The sequence below is a fragment of the Thamnophis elegans genome, chromosome 8 (assembly GCF_009769535.1).
Source record: "Thamnophis elegans isolate rThaEle1 chromosome 8, rThaEle1.pri, whole genome shotgun sequence".
In the NCBI taxonomy this organism is placed as follows: domain Eukaryota; kingdom Metazoa; phylum Chordata; class Lepidosauria; order Squamata; family Colubridae; genus Thamnophis; species Thamnophis elegans.
In genome coordinates this window covers 5540875-5558938 of record NC_045548.1, presented here as the reverse complement: position 1 = coordinate 5558938, position 18064 = coordinate 5540875, and the positions used below count along the sequence as shown (strand labels likewise).

Below are 18064 nucleotides of genomic sequence, written 5' to 3'. Positions count from 1 at the left end.
ATTAATCCAGGGATGGATAGTCTTCTGCCTGATTCTCTTTTATGATCATTGTAGCCTCTCCCTTATGAATGGGTAAACAATTCCACACCTGGTATGGAATAAGTATGCATTCAAATAGGAAGAAAAAATGTCATATTTTGTGTCACAGACTCCTCAAGGGTTTGAACAAGCAAGTTGCCAATCTCAGAACTCAGGAGTCAATCATCCCCAGGACATGTTGGCAGCTTCAAAGTCAAACTAAGGCAAGCTCCTTGGTCCCTCCATGCCAAAGCACATAACTGAGCTCTACTTGCATCTGGCATATTTAAGAACATTGTTGGTGATGGGCTCTTCGTTGGAAACATCTCACCATTTCTCTGTCCTTGCTTCCTGCTCTGCTCTAAGAATAAGATCAATGACCTTGATGGAGATCCAACACCCTGCCTTAACTCCATCAAGGGGATTTTCTTCACTCTCTACATCTGAGAGCCCCTCTGTGAGGGAGATGGGCAATTAAGAAGTTTCATAGATAGATAGATAGATAGATAGATAGATAGATAGATAGATAGATAGATAGATAGATAGATAGATGGATGGATGGATGGATGGATGGATGGATGGATGGATGGATGGATGGATGGATGGATGCATGGATGCATGGATGGATGGACGGACAGATGGATAGATAGAAAGTTAGATATAGATAGACAGATAGAGATACAGACAGACAAGACAGATAGATATGGATGGATGGATGGATGGATGGATAGCAATAGCAATTAGACTTATATACCGCTTCATAGGGCTTTCAGCCCTCTCTAAGCGGTTTACAGAGTCAGCATATTGCCCCCCACAGTCTGGGTCCTCATTTCACCCACCTCGGAAGGATGGAAGGCTGAGTCAACCTTGATCTGGTGAGATTAGAACCACTGAACTGCAGATAACAGTCAGCTGAAGTGGCCTGCAGTACTGCACCCTAACCACTGCGCTACCTCGGCTCTATAGAGGATGATAGATAGAGTCAAACAGAGTCAGACAGACAGACAAAGATACCGACAGATAAGACAGATAGATATGGATGGATGGATGGATGGATGGATGATAGATAGATAGAGTCAGACAGACAGACAGAGATACAGGCAGACAAGACAGAGAGATATGGATGGATGGATGGATGATAGATAGAGTCAGACAGACAGACAGAGATACAGACAAACAAGACAGATAGATATGGATGGATAGATGGATGATAGATAGCTAGATAAAGTCAGATAGACAGACAGAGATACAGACAGACGGGACAGATAAATGTTGCTCTTCAACTCTGGCTGGATGACTAACCTCTCTGACAGAATTCCTGGCCTGTCATGGACCATGTTTGCTTCTTTGTTGTGTCCATAATCCACTTTCTTGAAATTGTCAAGGAATATTTTGTTACAGGTCCCTTTTGTATTGTCCAGTTGTGTCTTCACCTCAAACAATCTGGGAAACTTTGAACTTGTATATCAAACTCATGGAATAAACGGCCAAAGCAGATATTATGGGCACACTACTACATATAAGAACTAATAATCAACATGTATTCAAACCAGCAAGGTAATTTATTGGTGTTAGTCTTACATAAAGGTTTCCACATAATGGACATTTGTTTTAACAGAAATAAGGAATTTTTTTTTTTTTTTTTAAAAATGTAACCCAGAGAATTCAAAACTGAAAAATCAAAATCTTCCATCCACTCCAAATTCCTGTACTACCGATTTCTGAATGGCTTGATGGATATTGGTGATTTCCTTCTGCGTCAGGGTCTTTTCCAAGTGCCGATAAGTGATCTTGTAACAATGGCTGACCCTCTGTGTCCTAGGGAAACAATAACAAAGAAGAATCAGTTGCTGGTGTTAAATTTGTACAAAATTATACATATTTGGAAGGGGAAAATAAAATGTTTCTTTTTGGGGAGGGGGCTTTTCATGCCCTGGCATTTAATTATATATTTCAAGTTACCAATACAATGGATGGAGTCAGACCCAACCCCTTTTCGTCATGAATAATTAACCTGTCCAGAGGAAAGAGGAAAACAACCCATTTTCGAGCTCTAGTTGTTTTTCAGATGGGCACCATATTGCTTGTTCATATTTCCTCCTTTTTCTCCATTCTTGTCCAGCCCCAACTCTTGTGCCAGAGCTATATGCCCTCTTGAAGATAAGCTAGCATGAAAACAATTCACATGTAAAGAATCTGAACAGAGGAGGCAGCTTGGTGGAGGCTGCAGTGAAGTACTATTATCACAAGAAATGTATACATTTCTGTTGTGGCCCAGCAGGAGCCGTTGGAGCTGCCACCAGACTCCAACAGCGAGGGGCCCGATGAGTCGGCTCTGGAGGATGTGGAGGACCCTTGACAGGATTCCGACTCCGAGCAGGGCACAGAAAGACTGGTTGGCCACCAGGAGGCGCCTGAGCTTTGGACCAGTGGGGAGGAGACAAGGGAGAGTGATCCAGAAGCCAGCAGTGAGTTGTTCCTGGATACCCGGCACCAAAGAGCTAATAGGCGTCAGGAACAGTTGCGCAAGCACAGGAGGTAATTGCACTCAGCTGGTGGTCATTAGGCTCCTCTCCAAACTATAAAAAGACTGCTTGTGCACACATCCCACTTGCAGACGTCAACGCAGGAACTAATGTGAGCTTGGAATTGTGAGCTTGGCAGGCTGGATTGCTGCCACGACTTATCTGTGTTGGATTTCTGCCACGGCTTATCTGTGCTGGCTTGCTGCCAAGGACCTGCCTGTCTGTTAATAAATTCCGGAAAGTATCTTTGACTCGGAGTGTGTTGGTGTGGGAAGAGGTGGGTCAGAACACATTTCCTTGAGATAACCATAATCTTTGGTGATCGGGTTTGACATATTTCATATTGTTCAATCATTTACAACTACCGGTAACAGCCCCCATGTAGAATAACAAATTATTTTCAATAGAGATTTTCCTATAGGAAGGCAGAGTAAGAATGTGCATATTCTAGGTAAAGGTTCTCCTTGCACATATGAGCTAGTCATTCCTGACTCTAGGGGGCGGTGTTCATCTCCGTTTCAAGCTGAAGAGCCAGCGCTGTCCAAAGACGTCTCCATGATCATGTGGCTGGCACGACTAAACGCCAAAGGTGCATGGAATGCTGTTACCATCCCACCAAAGGGGGTCCCTATTTTTCTACTTCCATTTTTACATGCTTTTGAACTGCTAGGTTGGCAGAAGTTAGGACAAGTAACGGGAGCTCACGTGGTGCTAGGGATTCGAACCGCCGACCTTTCTGATCGACAAGCTCAGTATCTTAGCCACTGAGCCACCACGGCCCATTCTACTGCATGTTCTATGGACCAAGTAAATCATAGTTGTTACAGCTGGGATCCGGTTGAGGCTACTCTGAACTATAATTTAACTGCTCAACGACTAATAAAACAAATAAAAGAGGTGGGTGAGAGACTCATGACCCGACAAATGTGCGCATGACAAAACCGCGCCGACAAAACCGTGATGTCATAAACGCGCCCACAACAACGCGCTGACAAAACCGCGCCCACAAAAGCGCGATTTAAGTTAAGGTAAGGGTTAGGGTCACGGTTAGGTTTAGGGTTATTAGGTAGTTATTACTTGTTTGTTGAAGGCGCGCTTTTGTCGGCGTGCTGTTGTCAGTGCGCTTCTGCGCTCATTCGTCGGTGCAATTCTGACCTCGCGGTTTTCTCGCCACGGTTTCGTCAGCGTGCTTTTGTCGAGCGCGCATTTGTCAGTGAACCCAGGAGCCTGAGAGTTCTATACGTTTTGTGCAGTAAATGCTTTGTTTAACATATAATCCTCACAAGAAAGTTTTGAAATTGTTTTTGAAGGGGCATCTATTTATTGACGCATCCATATGCAGCTGTCCCAAAAGGAAACACAATATAAGTATATATGTAGGCACGTATTTATAAATAAGACTCATATGGCTATCCAGCTTGTAAAAGACAATGGTGGGCGGTTCACAGCAGAAATACAAACAAAGACAGCAAAAGAAAGAGAGCCAGGTGCCTGATCCACGATCTTCCAAACCACAGAATCTTCAGACTCCAACCTCACCCCATCACAGCTCCTGGAAGACTCATAGTGTCAGAATTCCAAATATCATGCAGAATTAAATCAGAGTCAAAGGCAAAACGATCCTTAAAGTTCCAATTTAATAAGACAGACATGTTGGCATCGTGCTATGGAATCCCAATACTGGAAATGACCTCACAATTCCACCCAGTTAAAAGTTCATGATCTTGTCTCCACACCCACAATCCATCATGTGGTCCAATCCTCTTCTTCCACGCTAGCCTCCACACCCAGCTTCTTCCGGTCAGGTGTACTGGTGCGGAAACAAAGGATGACCTTGGCTTCTAGTAAAGAATGAAAACAATACATTCCACAATCCTACTCCTGTCTATTCCCCCCTCCTATCAACTATACTAAAGAAACAGCATAATGAAATAAGAGAAAGTGTGGCAGGCCAAAATTCTAAAAGGAATATAATTGCAGGCCTGACACATAGTACAAGAACCCACCTTCATTAGTAATACCTACAGAGACTGAATGGCCATCTGTTTGGAATGTTATAAGCTGAGTTAGGCAGTCTGGACCATAAGAAGCATATGTCACCCCCCAGTAATTTATTAGAAATCTCCCAGCATTCCAAGGCCATATCGTATCATTCAAAAGGAAAATTACCGATTGCCATAGGTATATAGTTCATTTTTCTTACCCCAAATAAGAGGAAGCAATTTGCTGAAAAGGTTGCCTACCCCCGTTCTAAGGGATGGTCTCTCTCCATCACCAACAAACTGATTGAGATTGCTACCTAAATTTTATCACTGAGTTCATTTTTTGCACTAAGCTATATTTTGTTTAACCATGGTTTAATAGCGATAAACCAGAACCAGCTAGACATTAGGATGATTTACAAATGATAATAGTCCATTTCATACAATTTGCTAAGCCAAAATCAAATAAACCGTGTTATCAGAGAGCCGAGGTGGCGCAGTGGTTAGGGTGCAGTACTGCAGGCCATTTCAGTTGACTGCTATCTGGGAGGGGCACAGGGTGGGCAAGGCAAGCGGGTTTTTAGAACTGGGCAGATTCTTAGCTAGAGGTTCTCCTGAACCCGGGCAAACCTGCAGCAGCCCACCCCTGGTTCCCATGCTGCTGCGGATTAGCAGTGGTCCATGGCATACCAGGCCATGCAAATCAGCGAAACCCTGCCTGCAAATGCGTGTGATGCAGGTGGTGTGCGAAACCACGCTCCCTCCGGTCTGCAGAAAAGCCTCTCTCCACAGAACCAATCTCTGGTGTCCAAAGGTTTTTTTTGGGGGGGGGTCACTGTTTTACAGCACCATCCATAAAGAGCCTGTTATATTTTTAAAAGTATTATCACCTATTCTCTTATGGGTCATCATAGTCCATTTACCTTGCTTGCTAAAGCTTATATTGTAATAAATGTGTTTTAGTGGACTGTAATTTAGAAACGTTTATAAGATAGTAAGCCTTCTACCGCTTAAGGTGTCATAAGGTTCTTTGTGGTGATTGTGTTGCTCTGTAAAACATCATGTGTATGGATCATGTTTTATATAAATAAGAATAAGAACGACAAATAAAAAAGGCTTAGGTAATCTTAAAATGGAATAGATTTATTATGGCACACGTTTTAGTGAACTAGGCATCACTTCATCAGTTACCTAATATACTATATGTGTACTTGAAGTAGTTGAAAAATATAATTGGCCCCATACTCCATGAAACGAAAGCCTATAATACGATAAATTGATTACATATTTAAGGTGGCAGAAAACGTTTTTAATGTTTTCATTAAAATGTTATTCCTAAACAGTCAAAGGCAGGGGTCAGCAAACTGCGGCTCTGGAGCTGTATGTGGCTCTTTCCTCCCTCTGCTGCAGCTTCGTCACCGGTTGCCGCCACAATTTTGAGAGGGGCTTCTGGTGGTGGGGGGGGGGGGGAAGGAGAAGCACAGTGCGCTAGGAGAAGACTCTATGGCAAGGGGAGAGTTTTCCAGTTGTCTCCACAATTGATAGGGCTTTCGGTTATGACAGGTAGAGGAAAAAGTACGCCGCGCTAGGAGGAGACTCTATGGTGGGGGAACTGAACTTCCGGTCAGCTCCAGAATTGAACAGGGGGCTTCCGGTTAGGACCTTTGTGGCTCCCGGTGTTTTCTTTTCTGTGGGAAACAGGTCCAAATGGCTCTTTGAGTGTTTACGTTTCCCGACCCCTGGTCTAAGGCAGTGATACTCACAGGTAGGCCTTGAATTTACAAATATTTCAAAGCCGCTGTTATAGAGAACACAGTAGTAATGCTGCTGGTATCTGAAATTTTAAGAACTTGGACGGTGATTCTGCTAGATCAACAGATGCAATGATTAGCAGGAAATAAGGAAAATATATTTTTTTATCCAATCTGTACCTTCCTACAACTCATCTGGTATGCAATTACATATCTCAGGCTCCTTTCATTAGTCTTTAATTGAACTTCGGATCAAAGCATTCTCAACAATAGCTTTCTGAAATGAAACACTAAATACAATACAATGCTGCATATGGCAGGAAGGAAAAAAGAACAGAGGGATATTGATGGATTCAGATGCCACTGGGAGCACCAACTCTAAACAAAATCAACAATGGACGAATAAAAATAGGCACGACCATAGACTTATTTTTAATCTATGTAATTTGGCAGGAAAGCAAAGAATAACCATCCAGGAAGAAGGGTTCAGAATATTATAGCGAGTGTCCTACTTAGCTATCCTTTCTTTGCAAAAGTATAATTGCCTGAAGTGGGAAGAATAAAATTTCCTCCTTTTAGAATAGAATAGAATAGAATTCTTTATTGGTCAAGTGTGATTGGAGGCACAAGGAATTTGTCTTTGGTGCATATGCTCTCAGTGGACATAAAAAGACAATATACATTTGTCAAGAATCATAAGGCACCACACTTAACGATAGCCATAGGGTACAAATAAGCAATCAGGAAACAATCAATATCAATATCAATCGTAAGGATACAAGCAACAAAGTTACAATCCTACAGTCATAAATGGGAGGAGATGGGTGATAGGAATGATGAGAAGACTAATATTAATAGTAATGCAGCCTTAGTGAATAGTTTTGACAGTGGTGAGGGAATTATTTGTTAAGCAGAGTGATGGCATTTGGGGAAAAACTGTTCTTCTATAGTGTCATTTTGAGGGTAGGAGTTGAAACAATTTATGTCCATGATGCGAGGGGTGTAAATATTTTCACGGCCCTCTTTTTGACTCGTGCAGTGTACAGGTCCTCAATGGAAGGCAGGTTGGCAGTAATTATTTTAAGAGCCGAGGTGGCGCAGTGGTTAAATGCAGCACTGCAGGCTACTTCAGCTGACTGCAGTTCAGCAGATCGGCTGTTCAAATCTCACCAGGCTCAAGGTTGACTCAGCCTTCCATCCTTCCGAGGTGGGTAAAACGAGGACCCGGATTGTTGTTGGGGGCAATATGCTGACTCTGTAAACCGCTTAGAGAGGGCTGAAAGCCCTATGAAGCCGTATATAAGTTTAATTACTGCTATTGCTATTGCTATTCTGCAGTTATGATTATCCATTGAAGTCTGTGTCTGTCTTGTTGGGTTGCAAAACCACACCAGAAAAATATAGAGGTACAGATAACAGACTCAATAATTCCTCTGTAGAACTGTATCAGCCGCTCCTTGGGCAGTCTGAGATCCCTGAGTTGGCGCAGAAAGAACGTTCTTTGTTGTGCTTTTTTGATGATGTTTTTGATGTTAGGTGTTTTATATCTAATCAGCTGGATGTGGAAAAGGGGAGCCAGTTTTGTGCATTCAACACAGTGCCTCTCTGTTCATCTTAGAACATCATCAGAATTGGAAGGGACCTTGATGATCTTCTAGTCCAACAGGACTCCGTACTAAGGCCATCATTATTCTCATCTCCCCTATTACCTGTCTCCTTATGACTATAACTTTGTTGCTTGTATCTCACGATTTATATTGTTTATTTAGTATCCTAGTATGATTTATGTTGATTGCTTATTTAGTATCCATGACTATCACTAAGTGTTGTATCTAATGTTTTATGATGAATGTATTTTTACAAAGACTATGATAATATGATAACCAATTTCGTTGTATTTAAGTACAATGACAATAAGGATTATACTTATAATGATATATCACTATTATTGTATGAGCTTATGCACCGGAGACAAATTCCTTCTGTGTCTAATCACACTTGGCCAATAAAGAATTCTATTTTATTAAGTTCACAGAATGAACACCCTAGAATACTATACTCTCTTCACTATACAGGTAGTCATCAGGTTCATCCATTCATTCAACAACTGTTCAAAATTACACTGTCACCGAAAAAACTGATGTATGATCAGTACTCTTACAACCACCACAGAATCCCTCTAGTCCAGTGGTAGTCAACCTGGTCCCTACTGCCCACTAGTGGGCGTTCCAGCTTTCATGGTGGGCGGTAGGGGTTTGCTGTAACTCTACTTTATAAATTTACTTCCCTACTTTATAAATCACCATTACTGTGGAACCGGTGGGCAGTTAGAAAATGTTACTACTAACAGAGATACAAAAGTGGGCGGTAGGTATCAAAAGGTTGACCACCTCTGCTCTAGTCAAATGATCAACATTTCGATACTTGGTGAGTAGCTAGCATTTATAACTATCGCAATATTCCTGCAACCACAGGAAGTTGTTTGGGTCCCAGGAACTGGTATTATTTACGCATCCAGCCTAATGTTTGGCCCTTCCTGACCTTGCTTGCTGAGGAAGTGGGGAAGACAGTGGCCAAGAAATGGCTCTTTTCCCAACCTGTGACAGCCCTGTGGGTTGAACCTTTTCCACTCCTTCTGTTAAAAGGGTTTCTAGGTTATTGAGGGTTGTGGCAGCAGAATACAGTGGCTTTTTCGTATCGGCCATGCAGTACGAGATGGTCAAAAGGCCAGAGATGGGTTAGAGATAGGTGGGTGGAGGAGTTGAAGTCGAGGCAGTTTGTGCAATGCTGAGATGTGAGGATCTCACCTTATGACTGAACAGTCCTTACTTAATGACCACAACTGGTACTGCTGTGACTGCTAAGTGGCATGGTCACGTGCAGAGGTGGGTTCCTACCAGTTCGCACCTATTCGGTAGAACCGGTTCGTCAAATCTACCGAACTGGTTAGAAGAGGTTCCACCAGTGGACCCGGAAAGCAGGCCACACCTACAGAAGAGGTTCAAAATTTTTTTGAAACCCACCACTGGTCCTTGGATATGATTATTCTGCACTATCATGCTCATATTCATAAAACTCAGTGCTTCTGTGAAAGGTAAGGATGACTACTGCGTTTGTGGTGCAATCAGAATATTGCGTGTGTTGAAGTTGTTTTAACGCAAACCAAAGATGCCTTTTAAAAAACAAGTTTATATCATATTCCTATGCATGCCAGTGCTGTGTGTGAGGTAATTTAAGATGGTTCTAACAAGTGTCGTCGGCATCTTCATATCCGGTCACATGGACGGCAAACCTCTCCCACAAAGGAGGCCACACCCACAGAGTAGGTTCAAACAATTTTTGAAACCCACCACTGGTCACGTGATATTTCGCTTACTGACTTCTTCACAGAAATGCTGGTGCAAATTAGGCCATAATCCAAGGACTACATGAAGATGGATTACAGGTCGATGGAGGTATGTTAGATTGTAGGAGGCTCCACAACTAAAGCTGAATTTGAGAAGGACATTGTCAGGGTTTCTTCACAACAACTCAAAGATTAGAAATCCTACAAATATGATTAGAGGTTCACTACATTTCCCTAATTAGTTACAAGATCAGCCAGAACTAATAACGAAGAACTAATGATGCCTTTTGCTGCAAAAATATTTCAGTGATACCATAAAAACTAATCAATTAATAAACTTTTGTGATTACAATCTACTTCAGTAGTTGTGTAGATATTTTCCTGTGAAAGGACTATACTCAGCTTTGATTATGTTTAGTGGGTGGAGAATGGGATAGGAATAGTAAAAAGAGAAATTAAAATCTAGGTGGTGGTGCAGATAATGAAAATTATCTGTGGATAGCAGCCATTTCGACTTTGCCCCTGTGGTGAGGAGTGCCTGGAACACTAACCTGTATTCTTTTATATTGCTCCTCTCAGAAAGATGCAGAATTGTAATTAATAATACCCCATCTACTCGAGATTTTCAGGTCACTTGTATCCTTTTATTTACATTATCTATCATTTAAACTTTAAACTTTAAACTTTAACTTTAATAGAATTTGTATGCCACCCACTCCCTAGGGACTCTGGGCGGCTCACAACAAGTAAAAACATTTGAAACATTTAAAAATACAGAATTAAAATCAATACAACATCCATTCCATCAAGTGGGGCTGGAAATTAATCAACAGCCCCAGGCCTGCCGGAACAGCTAGGTCTTGGTCGCTTTACGGAAGGCCGGGAGAGTGGTGAGGGTCCGGATCTCTGCAGGTAGCTCGTTCCACAAGGCCGGTGCAGCTACAGAGAAGGCCCTTCCTCGGGGAGCCACCAGCCGGCATTGTCCAGTCGACGGCACCCGGAGGAGGCCCAACCTGTGTGATCTTATTGGTCGTTGGGAGGTAAATGGCAGGAGGCGGTCTCTCAGGTAGCCAGGTCCAATACCATGTAGGCCTTTAAAAGTAACGACTAGCACCTTGAAGCGGGTCCGGAGACCAATAGGAAACCAGTGCAGCTCGCGGAGGATAGGTGTAACCTAACCACTTGCGCGGCTGCATTCTGGACCAGCTGTAGTCTTTGGACACTCTTCAAGGGCAACCCCATGTAGAGTGTTATTTACATTACCATTATCTAATTAATCTGATCTCATTTTTCTTCACATGACTTAAGTTCTGTTTTTTGCTATTCACTAAATATATTACGCCGTGGCACACCTGTTTTTATCATTATTGGTTTTACTGTGGTTTTGGGTTGCTGTCTTAAAACTCCCCCCCCCCCCCCCGTTTCTGTTTTTGAGTCAGATTACAAGGACTGTAATAAAGTTATCTTGTCTTGTCTCGGGACAAGGTTCATTTTAAAGCTGACAGTGACAGCTCTTGGATCTACGCCTAAATGTGACAAAGGTGACCAAGGTTCATGTACTGCTCCACAATCAATGAAAACATCATGTAAAGCAAAATGCCAGCAGACAGCGCGTGATGTAATTTATTCTTACTGATATTCAGCAGTTTTAGAGAAAAGAAACAGGGTAAATATGCAATAACTCTTAGAAAGCATGGGCCTCTGTGTGGGAACAAGGGATTTGTGTTCCAGCACTGAACCTGTGAATTTAACGGATGCCTGATATACATAATCGTGCGGAAAATATATGGAAGCGCTCATAAATGGGTCCTGTAAATATTGTTTGTTTGTTTGTTTGTTTTATTAGTTTTGTATGCCGCCCACTCCCGAAGGACTCCGGGCGGCTCACAATAAAACAGGGAAAGGGGATAAATAAAACGATACAATAATTTAAAAAATACACAACATTCACAATTGAAACAGGGCTGGATACTTCAACAGCCCCCGGCCTGTCAGAACAGCCAGGACTTAGTAGCTTTACGGAAGGCCGGGAGTGTAGTAAGGGTCTGGATCTCCACGGGGAGCTCGTTCCAGAGGGCCGGAGCAGCAACAGAGAAGGCTCTCCTCCAGGGGATCGCCAGCTGACATTGGCTGGCAGATGGGACCCGGAGAAGGCCAAGCCTGTGCGATCGAATCGGTCTTTGGGAGGTAATTGGCAGGAGGCGATCTCTCAGGCACCCAGGTCCGATGCCATGCAGGGCTTTATAAGTAACGACTAGCACCTTGAAGCGTGTCCAGAGACCAATGGGCAGCCAGTGCAGCTCGCGGAGGATAGATGTAACGTGGGTGTACCTAGGTGCACCCACAATCGCTCGCGCGGCTGCATTCTGGACTAGCTGAAGTCTTCGAACACTTTTCAAGGGCAGCCCCATGTAGAATATGGATATGACCTTCAATTTTAACCTCAGGGCGCCACCTCCGACATTCTAACAAATGACCCTGGATTAACATGAGATAACATCACTGAAGTAATTCACATCCATGAATGCTACTTGCACTCTTCTGGAGGTAACAATTGTTTGTTTGTTTTTCTTGTTTGTTTATTGGATTTATATGCCGCCCTTCTCCCAAGGACTCAGGGCGGCGTACAACATTAAAAAAACAACACACATATTACAAAAGTTTTTTAAAAAATTAGGGTATCCAAAAAACAAACCCAATTAAGATTAACAATAACGTTTTTAAAAAATTCGATTAAAATTAACAATAATCGATCATTTATTTTGTTTTGTTCAGGCCAGGCCGACTTGCTGGAAAAGGCAACTTTTTAGGGCGCGTCGGAAGGACCGGAGGTCGGGGATTATACGAAGCTCCGGGGCAGCTCATTCCATAGGGAAGGCGCTCCCACAGGGAAGGCTCTCCCCCTGGGGGTCGCTAGCCGACACTGTCTGGCCGACGGCACCCTGAGGAGGCCAACTCTGTGGGATCGCACTGGACGGTGGGATGCTACTGGTGGCAGTAGGTGGTCTCGGAGGTACCCTGGGCCTAAGCCATGGAGCGCTTTAAAGGTCATAATTAGTACCTTGAATTGCACCCGGAAGACAACAGACAACCAGTGCAGGCCGCCTAAAAGGGGCGTAACATGGGAGCACCTAGGTACCCCCATGATAACCCGCGCAGCTGCATTCTGGACCAGTTGAAGCCTCCAATTGAAGGACTGATCTAGCAGAGAATGAAAGTGACCCTAAAAGAATGCACCCTCTAGAGCCGGGGTGTCAACTCACGTCGTTGTGGCATGAGCCGAGGTGGCGCAGTGGTTAAATGCAGCACTGCAGGCTACTTCAGCTGACTGCAGTTCTGCAGTTCGGCTGTTCAAATCTCACCGGCTCAGGGTTGACTCAGCCTTCCATCCTTCCGAGGTGGGTAAAATGAGGACCCGGATTGTTGTTGGGGGCAATATGCTGACTCTGTAAACCACTTAGAGAGGGCTGAAAGCCCTGTGAAGCGGTATATAAGTCTAACTGCTATTGCTATTATCACATGATGTATCGTGACTTTCCCACTCTTCGCTAAACCGGGCACGGGAGTGGCCAGTATGTGACACATCAGGACCACGGGCCACGAGTTCGACACCCCAGCTCTAGAGTGATGTAAAGAAAATAGTCTGTAGATGATATTCCTGTATCTTATGTGTTCTGAGAAAACAGACGCAAGCTATTGAGCAGTACAGAGAATTCTGAAAACGTAGTGCCAAAATACTACAAAACGTTTATGTATTATGCATCATATCTCCTATCAATCTAAAGTATGCATTTGATTGAAAAACAGCAAGATTCCTCTTCTAGAAAAACTTTATAGGAGCATAGGGGAATCAATTTTTCTTGAATGTCTCATCTTGTTCCCTTTTGATCAATCCCTTACAAGGTTAAAACCTTGAAGTTAGAACATTCTTATAAACCTGATTAATTTTAACCATCTGGGTAAAGTGTTTTAATTGGAAATTGTCCCAAAGCTTAAATTTGTTAACTCTTTGACCTGGTGGAGGTCTTGGGGTACTGTTTTAAATTTTTATGCTGCCTGCTTTTCAAAAAACTCCATATATAATTGCTTGATGTTTCTGAACATTTAGGTCTGTTCTAAATCCAAGAATGTTGAATAATCAATAAAATGTTCTATATTGATTACATTATACTTCTTCCACAGTTTCAAAAACCTAAAAAAAAAATATAAGGAAATATTTGAATAACTATGCAATAAGACTCAAATCACTTCCATTTTTTCTTAAAAAGTATTATCATCATCTTAATACTACCCTCAGATGGAATTGTAGACAAATGCAGGTGATTACCTGTGTCAAACATGCCACTGCTAAATTTTCAGATCTCTATATTCTAGAGAAAATATGTTTAACTTGGTAGAGTCATTCTCAGCAAGTCTTTTACAACAATGCAGCCATCTGCTGGCCTTGGTCAATGAGTCTTTTCATCTGAAATATTTCTTGAAAAAGCCGGAAATTCACAGACTTAACAGCAGCAGTCATTAATCAACACAAAGGGATAAATGAAATGAAATCACATCATATTCATATATTTCTAATTAATTCTGATATTATGGAAGAAGCATATTTCTTCCCTTTACCACAGCCATCATCTGATTGTCAGCGTTCCAAGTATCATGTAGAATTAAATCAGAGTCCAAGGCAAAACAATCCTTTTGGTTCCAATTTAATAAAGCAGACATCTTAGGGACATCTGTGTTAATCCCAATATTGGAAATGACATCAGAATCCCACCCAGTTAAAAGTTCATGATCTTGTCCCCACACCCACAATCCAATCACATGGTCCAATCTTCTTCTTCCACGCTGGCCTCCACACCCAGCTGCTTCCGGTCAGGTGTAAAAGTGTGGAGACAAAAGATGACCTTGGCTTCTAGTAAAGAATGAAAACAATACATTCCACAATCCTACTCCTGTCTATTCCCCCCTCCCATCAACTATACTAATGAAACAGCATATTGAAATAAGAGAAAGTGTGGCAGGCCAAAATTCTAAAAGGAATATAAATGCAGGCCTGACACTTCACTTTAGTATATTTTATTTTCATTTTCATACACTCACATGTATACACCATACAGTATTAAACAATAATTGCATCAATTCCTCTTGTCAACAATGCTCCAGAAAATAAAAGCCCAATATACCTCTTCCATTCTCCATACACCTCTTTCTTCCACCACCCTCCTACTTTCTATCTTCCCGCCATCATCCCCCTCTACCCTACTTCCCCTCCCCCTCTACCACTCCTCTCTCCAGATCCGCTCCCCCCTTCCTTTTCACCTCCCCCCCTCTCCCCCATCCCTCTCTACCCATCTTTATTCTTTCCTACTCCTCCTCCCCTTGGTGTATTTCCACTATATGTTAATGTACTTGGCTTATCCTATTTTTAAAGAAAAATTAAAGAAAAACAGTATACATGTGAGGTCACATTGCATTGAAATCTAACACATCGTGTCTAGCCTAATATATATCCCTCCCTCCCCCCACCCTCCCCCCCAACCCCCCATCTCCTTCCCCCCCCGACTTCCCAGAACCCATACACGGTATAGATTTTTAACAAACACAGTCTCAGGCCTGCGCCTTATAGTGCAGAAGTGGGTTGCTGCCAGTTTGGCCCAGTTCGGTCGAATCAGTAGTGGAATTCTCCAGGCCCGCCACCCCCCCCAAACTGGTTCTCTCGCTGCCTCTGGGGCGCTGCCATTTTGGAGTTTAGTGATTGCGCGTGCACAGTTCATTGTAAATTGTTCTGTACATGCGCGCGTTGCGAAGCGCAAGTAACGCCGTCAACAACTCACCCCTGGTTATCTGGGACAAGAGTAACAAAAATCACCCTACAGGGGTGTCAAACTCATGACTCGGATGGGTCGTGCACTGGCCATGCCACCCCGTTTTAGCGAAGGGGAAAAAAGTCATGATATGTCACGTGATGACAACGGGACACTGCGAGTTTGACACCCCTGCCTTAAAATGTCAAATTTAGCTCCAAAATAATAGTATTTGGTATTGGGATAAAAAATTATGCTACCTTTTTATATAAAACAGAATATATAACTGGACTAGTTTGGAGATAAGTGGGATGTGTATTCTGTCAACAGCTGAAATTATATCCAGATTATTTTCAGACTTGTGGGATCTGATCTTCTTCTTCTCCAACTTTTCTCAGGGACATTCCCACATATTTTTTTAAAAATGCCTGAAAAATGCATGCCTATCCATTTAATCTGTTGAAGCATAAAGAAGTAATTGCCTTATAATATCTTTAGATTCACCAATGTAGGTCTCATTTCAACAGATTCAGAAAATTCCATGGAATCATCAGTATGTTTAATAGCACCTTACATACAGTACATGCAGAGGTGGGTTCCTACCAGTTCACACCTATTCGGTAGAACCGGTTTGTCAAATCTACCGAACCGGTTAGAAGAGGTTCCACCAGTGGACCCGGAAAGCAGGCCACACCTACAGAAGAGGTTCCAACATTTTTTTAAACCCACCCCTGGTCCTTGGCTATGATTATTCTACACTATCATGCTCCTATTTATAAAACTCAGTGCCTCTGTGAAAGGTAAGGATGACTACTGCGTTTGTGGTGCAATCAGAACATTGCGTGTGTTGAAGTTGTTTTAATGCAAACCAAAGATGCCTTTTAAAAAACAAGTTTACATCCTATTCTTATGCATGCCAGTGCTGTGTGTGAGGTAATTTAAGGTGGTTCTGACAAGTGTCGTCTGCATCTTCATATCCGGTCAGATGGACAGCAAGCCACTCCCATCCAGTCACATGGGTGGCAAGCCACTCCCACAACGGAGGCCACACCCACAGAGTAGGTTCAAACATATTTTGAAACCCACCACTGAGTACATGTAACTATGTAAGGGTACAGTTAAGAGTGATTATGTATTCTTTGTAACAAAAAGCAAGATATAAATTATTTTAAATTAAAAAAATATACAAATAGCATAATGATGAGATCCCATGAGAGCTCAGTGTATATTGTGAAGCGTATAATAGTGAGTCTGATGCAGGGGTGGGATTCAAAAATTCCGGTAATGGGTTCTCTGCCCAGTTGCTGAGTGAGCGTGGCCATGGCGGGTGTGGCCTAGTTGACCTGCTGCACCACTGTGTGTGTGTGTGTGGTGTTTTCCCCTTCCCCAGGCTCTGGAGGACTTCCAGAACTTCCAGGCGGCCTGTTTTTCCCCCTCCCTGAACCTCCGTGTGGGCCCTGCACTTACCTCGCATCCAAAATGTAGAGACTCCTGGGAAGGGAGGGGTGGGAAGGTTTGGGGTTTTTCTGAACTGGCCATAACATTCGCTATGAGTTCTCCCGAACCCGGGAGAACCCATAGCAGTCCACCCCTGGTCCTATGCATGACCTAGCATTTAAAGGACTAAACTGGGACTGGGTAGAGCATATTCAAATCGGTTCACCGACAAAAGGGCGAACGACAAAAGTGTGCCCAACTAAACCATGGTGACAAAACCTCGAGTTATAAAGCGTGCCGACGAATGAGCGCTAAAGCGCGCTGACAACAGAGCGCCGACAGAAGCGCGCTGTAAACCTAAACCTAACCCTAACTCTAACCCTAAACCTAACTCTAAACCTAACCCTTACCTTAATTTAAATCACGCTTCTGTCGGCGCACTGTTGTCGTCACGTTGATGATGTTCCGTTGATGACGTTGCGGTTTTAGCACCGCGGTTTTGTCGGTGCGCTTTTGTTCTGCGTGCATTTGTCGGGTCACGATTCAAATCCATTCCATTGTAGAATGTCAATGGGTGACATTCTACAAGTCACTTCTCACAGAGTTATTGTTAAGGAGGTAAAATGAAATATTAATTTATTTTTTTTTAAGTGTACTTGATGATGTTACCTAGTTTGGTAATGAAACATCTGCAAGAAAACAACCCAACTCAGGGAGCGCCAAGGACCCTATCGTTCAACCCCGAGCTACACACATTCTCTGGCACAGTGGTTAGGGTGCAGTACTGCCCACCACTTCAGCTGTTAACTGCAGTTCGGCGGTTCAAATCTCACCGGCTCAAGGTTGACTCAGCCTTCCATCCTTCCGAGGTGGGTGAAATGAGGACCCAGATTATGGGGGCAATATGCTGACTCTGTAAACCACTTAGAGAGGGCTGAGAGCCCTATGAAGCGGTATATAAGTCGAACTGCTATTGCTATTGCTCTTCTTTCAATATTAAAAAAGAAGGAAAGATCCCCATCGAAGCTGTTTTGAGATTCTATACATAAATCAGGCCAGAAAGTCATAAATCAATTGTGTAAGGGAAAGTACCTCTGTGGAAACAATTACTAGGCATATCCAGTTACAGATGAGTCTGCACATTTCGGTACCTGATGGAACTAAAGTGGATTTAATTTTGCAAAAAGCAAAAATAATAGCAATG

General features: G+C 42.9%; 1 protein-coding gene across 2 annotated transcripts in view; it reads right to left on the bottom strand.

Annotated features, from left to right (window-relative positions):
* Positions 1–1557: 1557 nt before the first annotated feature.
* The window catches only part of FARS2 (phenylalanyl-tRNA synthetase 2, mitochondrial), a 217014-nt gene continuing 200507 nt past the window's right edge, over positions 1558–18064 (bottom strand). For both annotated transcript variants that reach the window (XM_032222695.1, XM_032222696.1), the window contains one exon: positions 1558–1836. In XM_032222695.1, the coding sequence (XP_032078586.1) occupies positions 1698–1836 (139 nt within the window). In that variant the 3' untranslated portion in view covers positions 1558–1697. The remainder of the gene's footprint in view (positions 1837–18064) is intronic.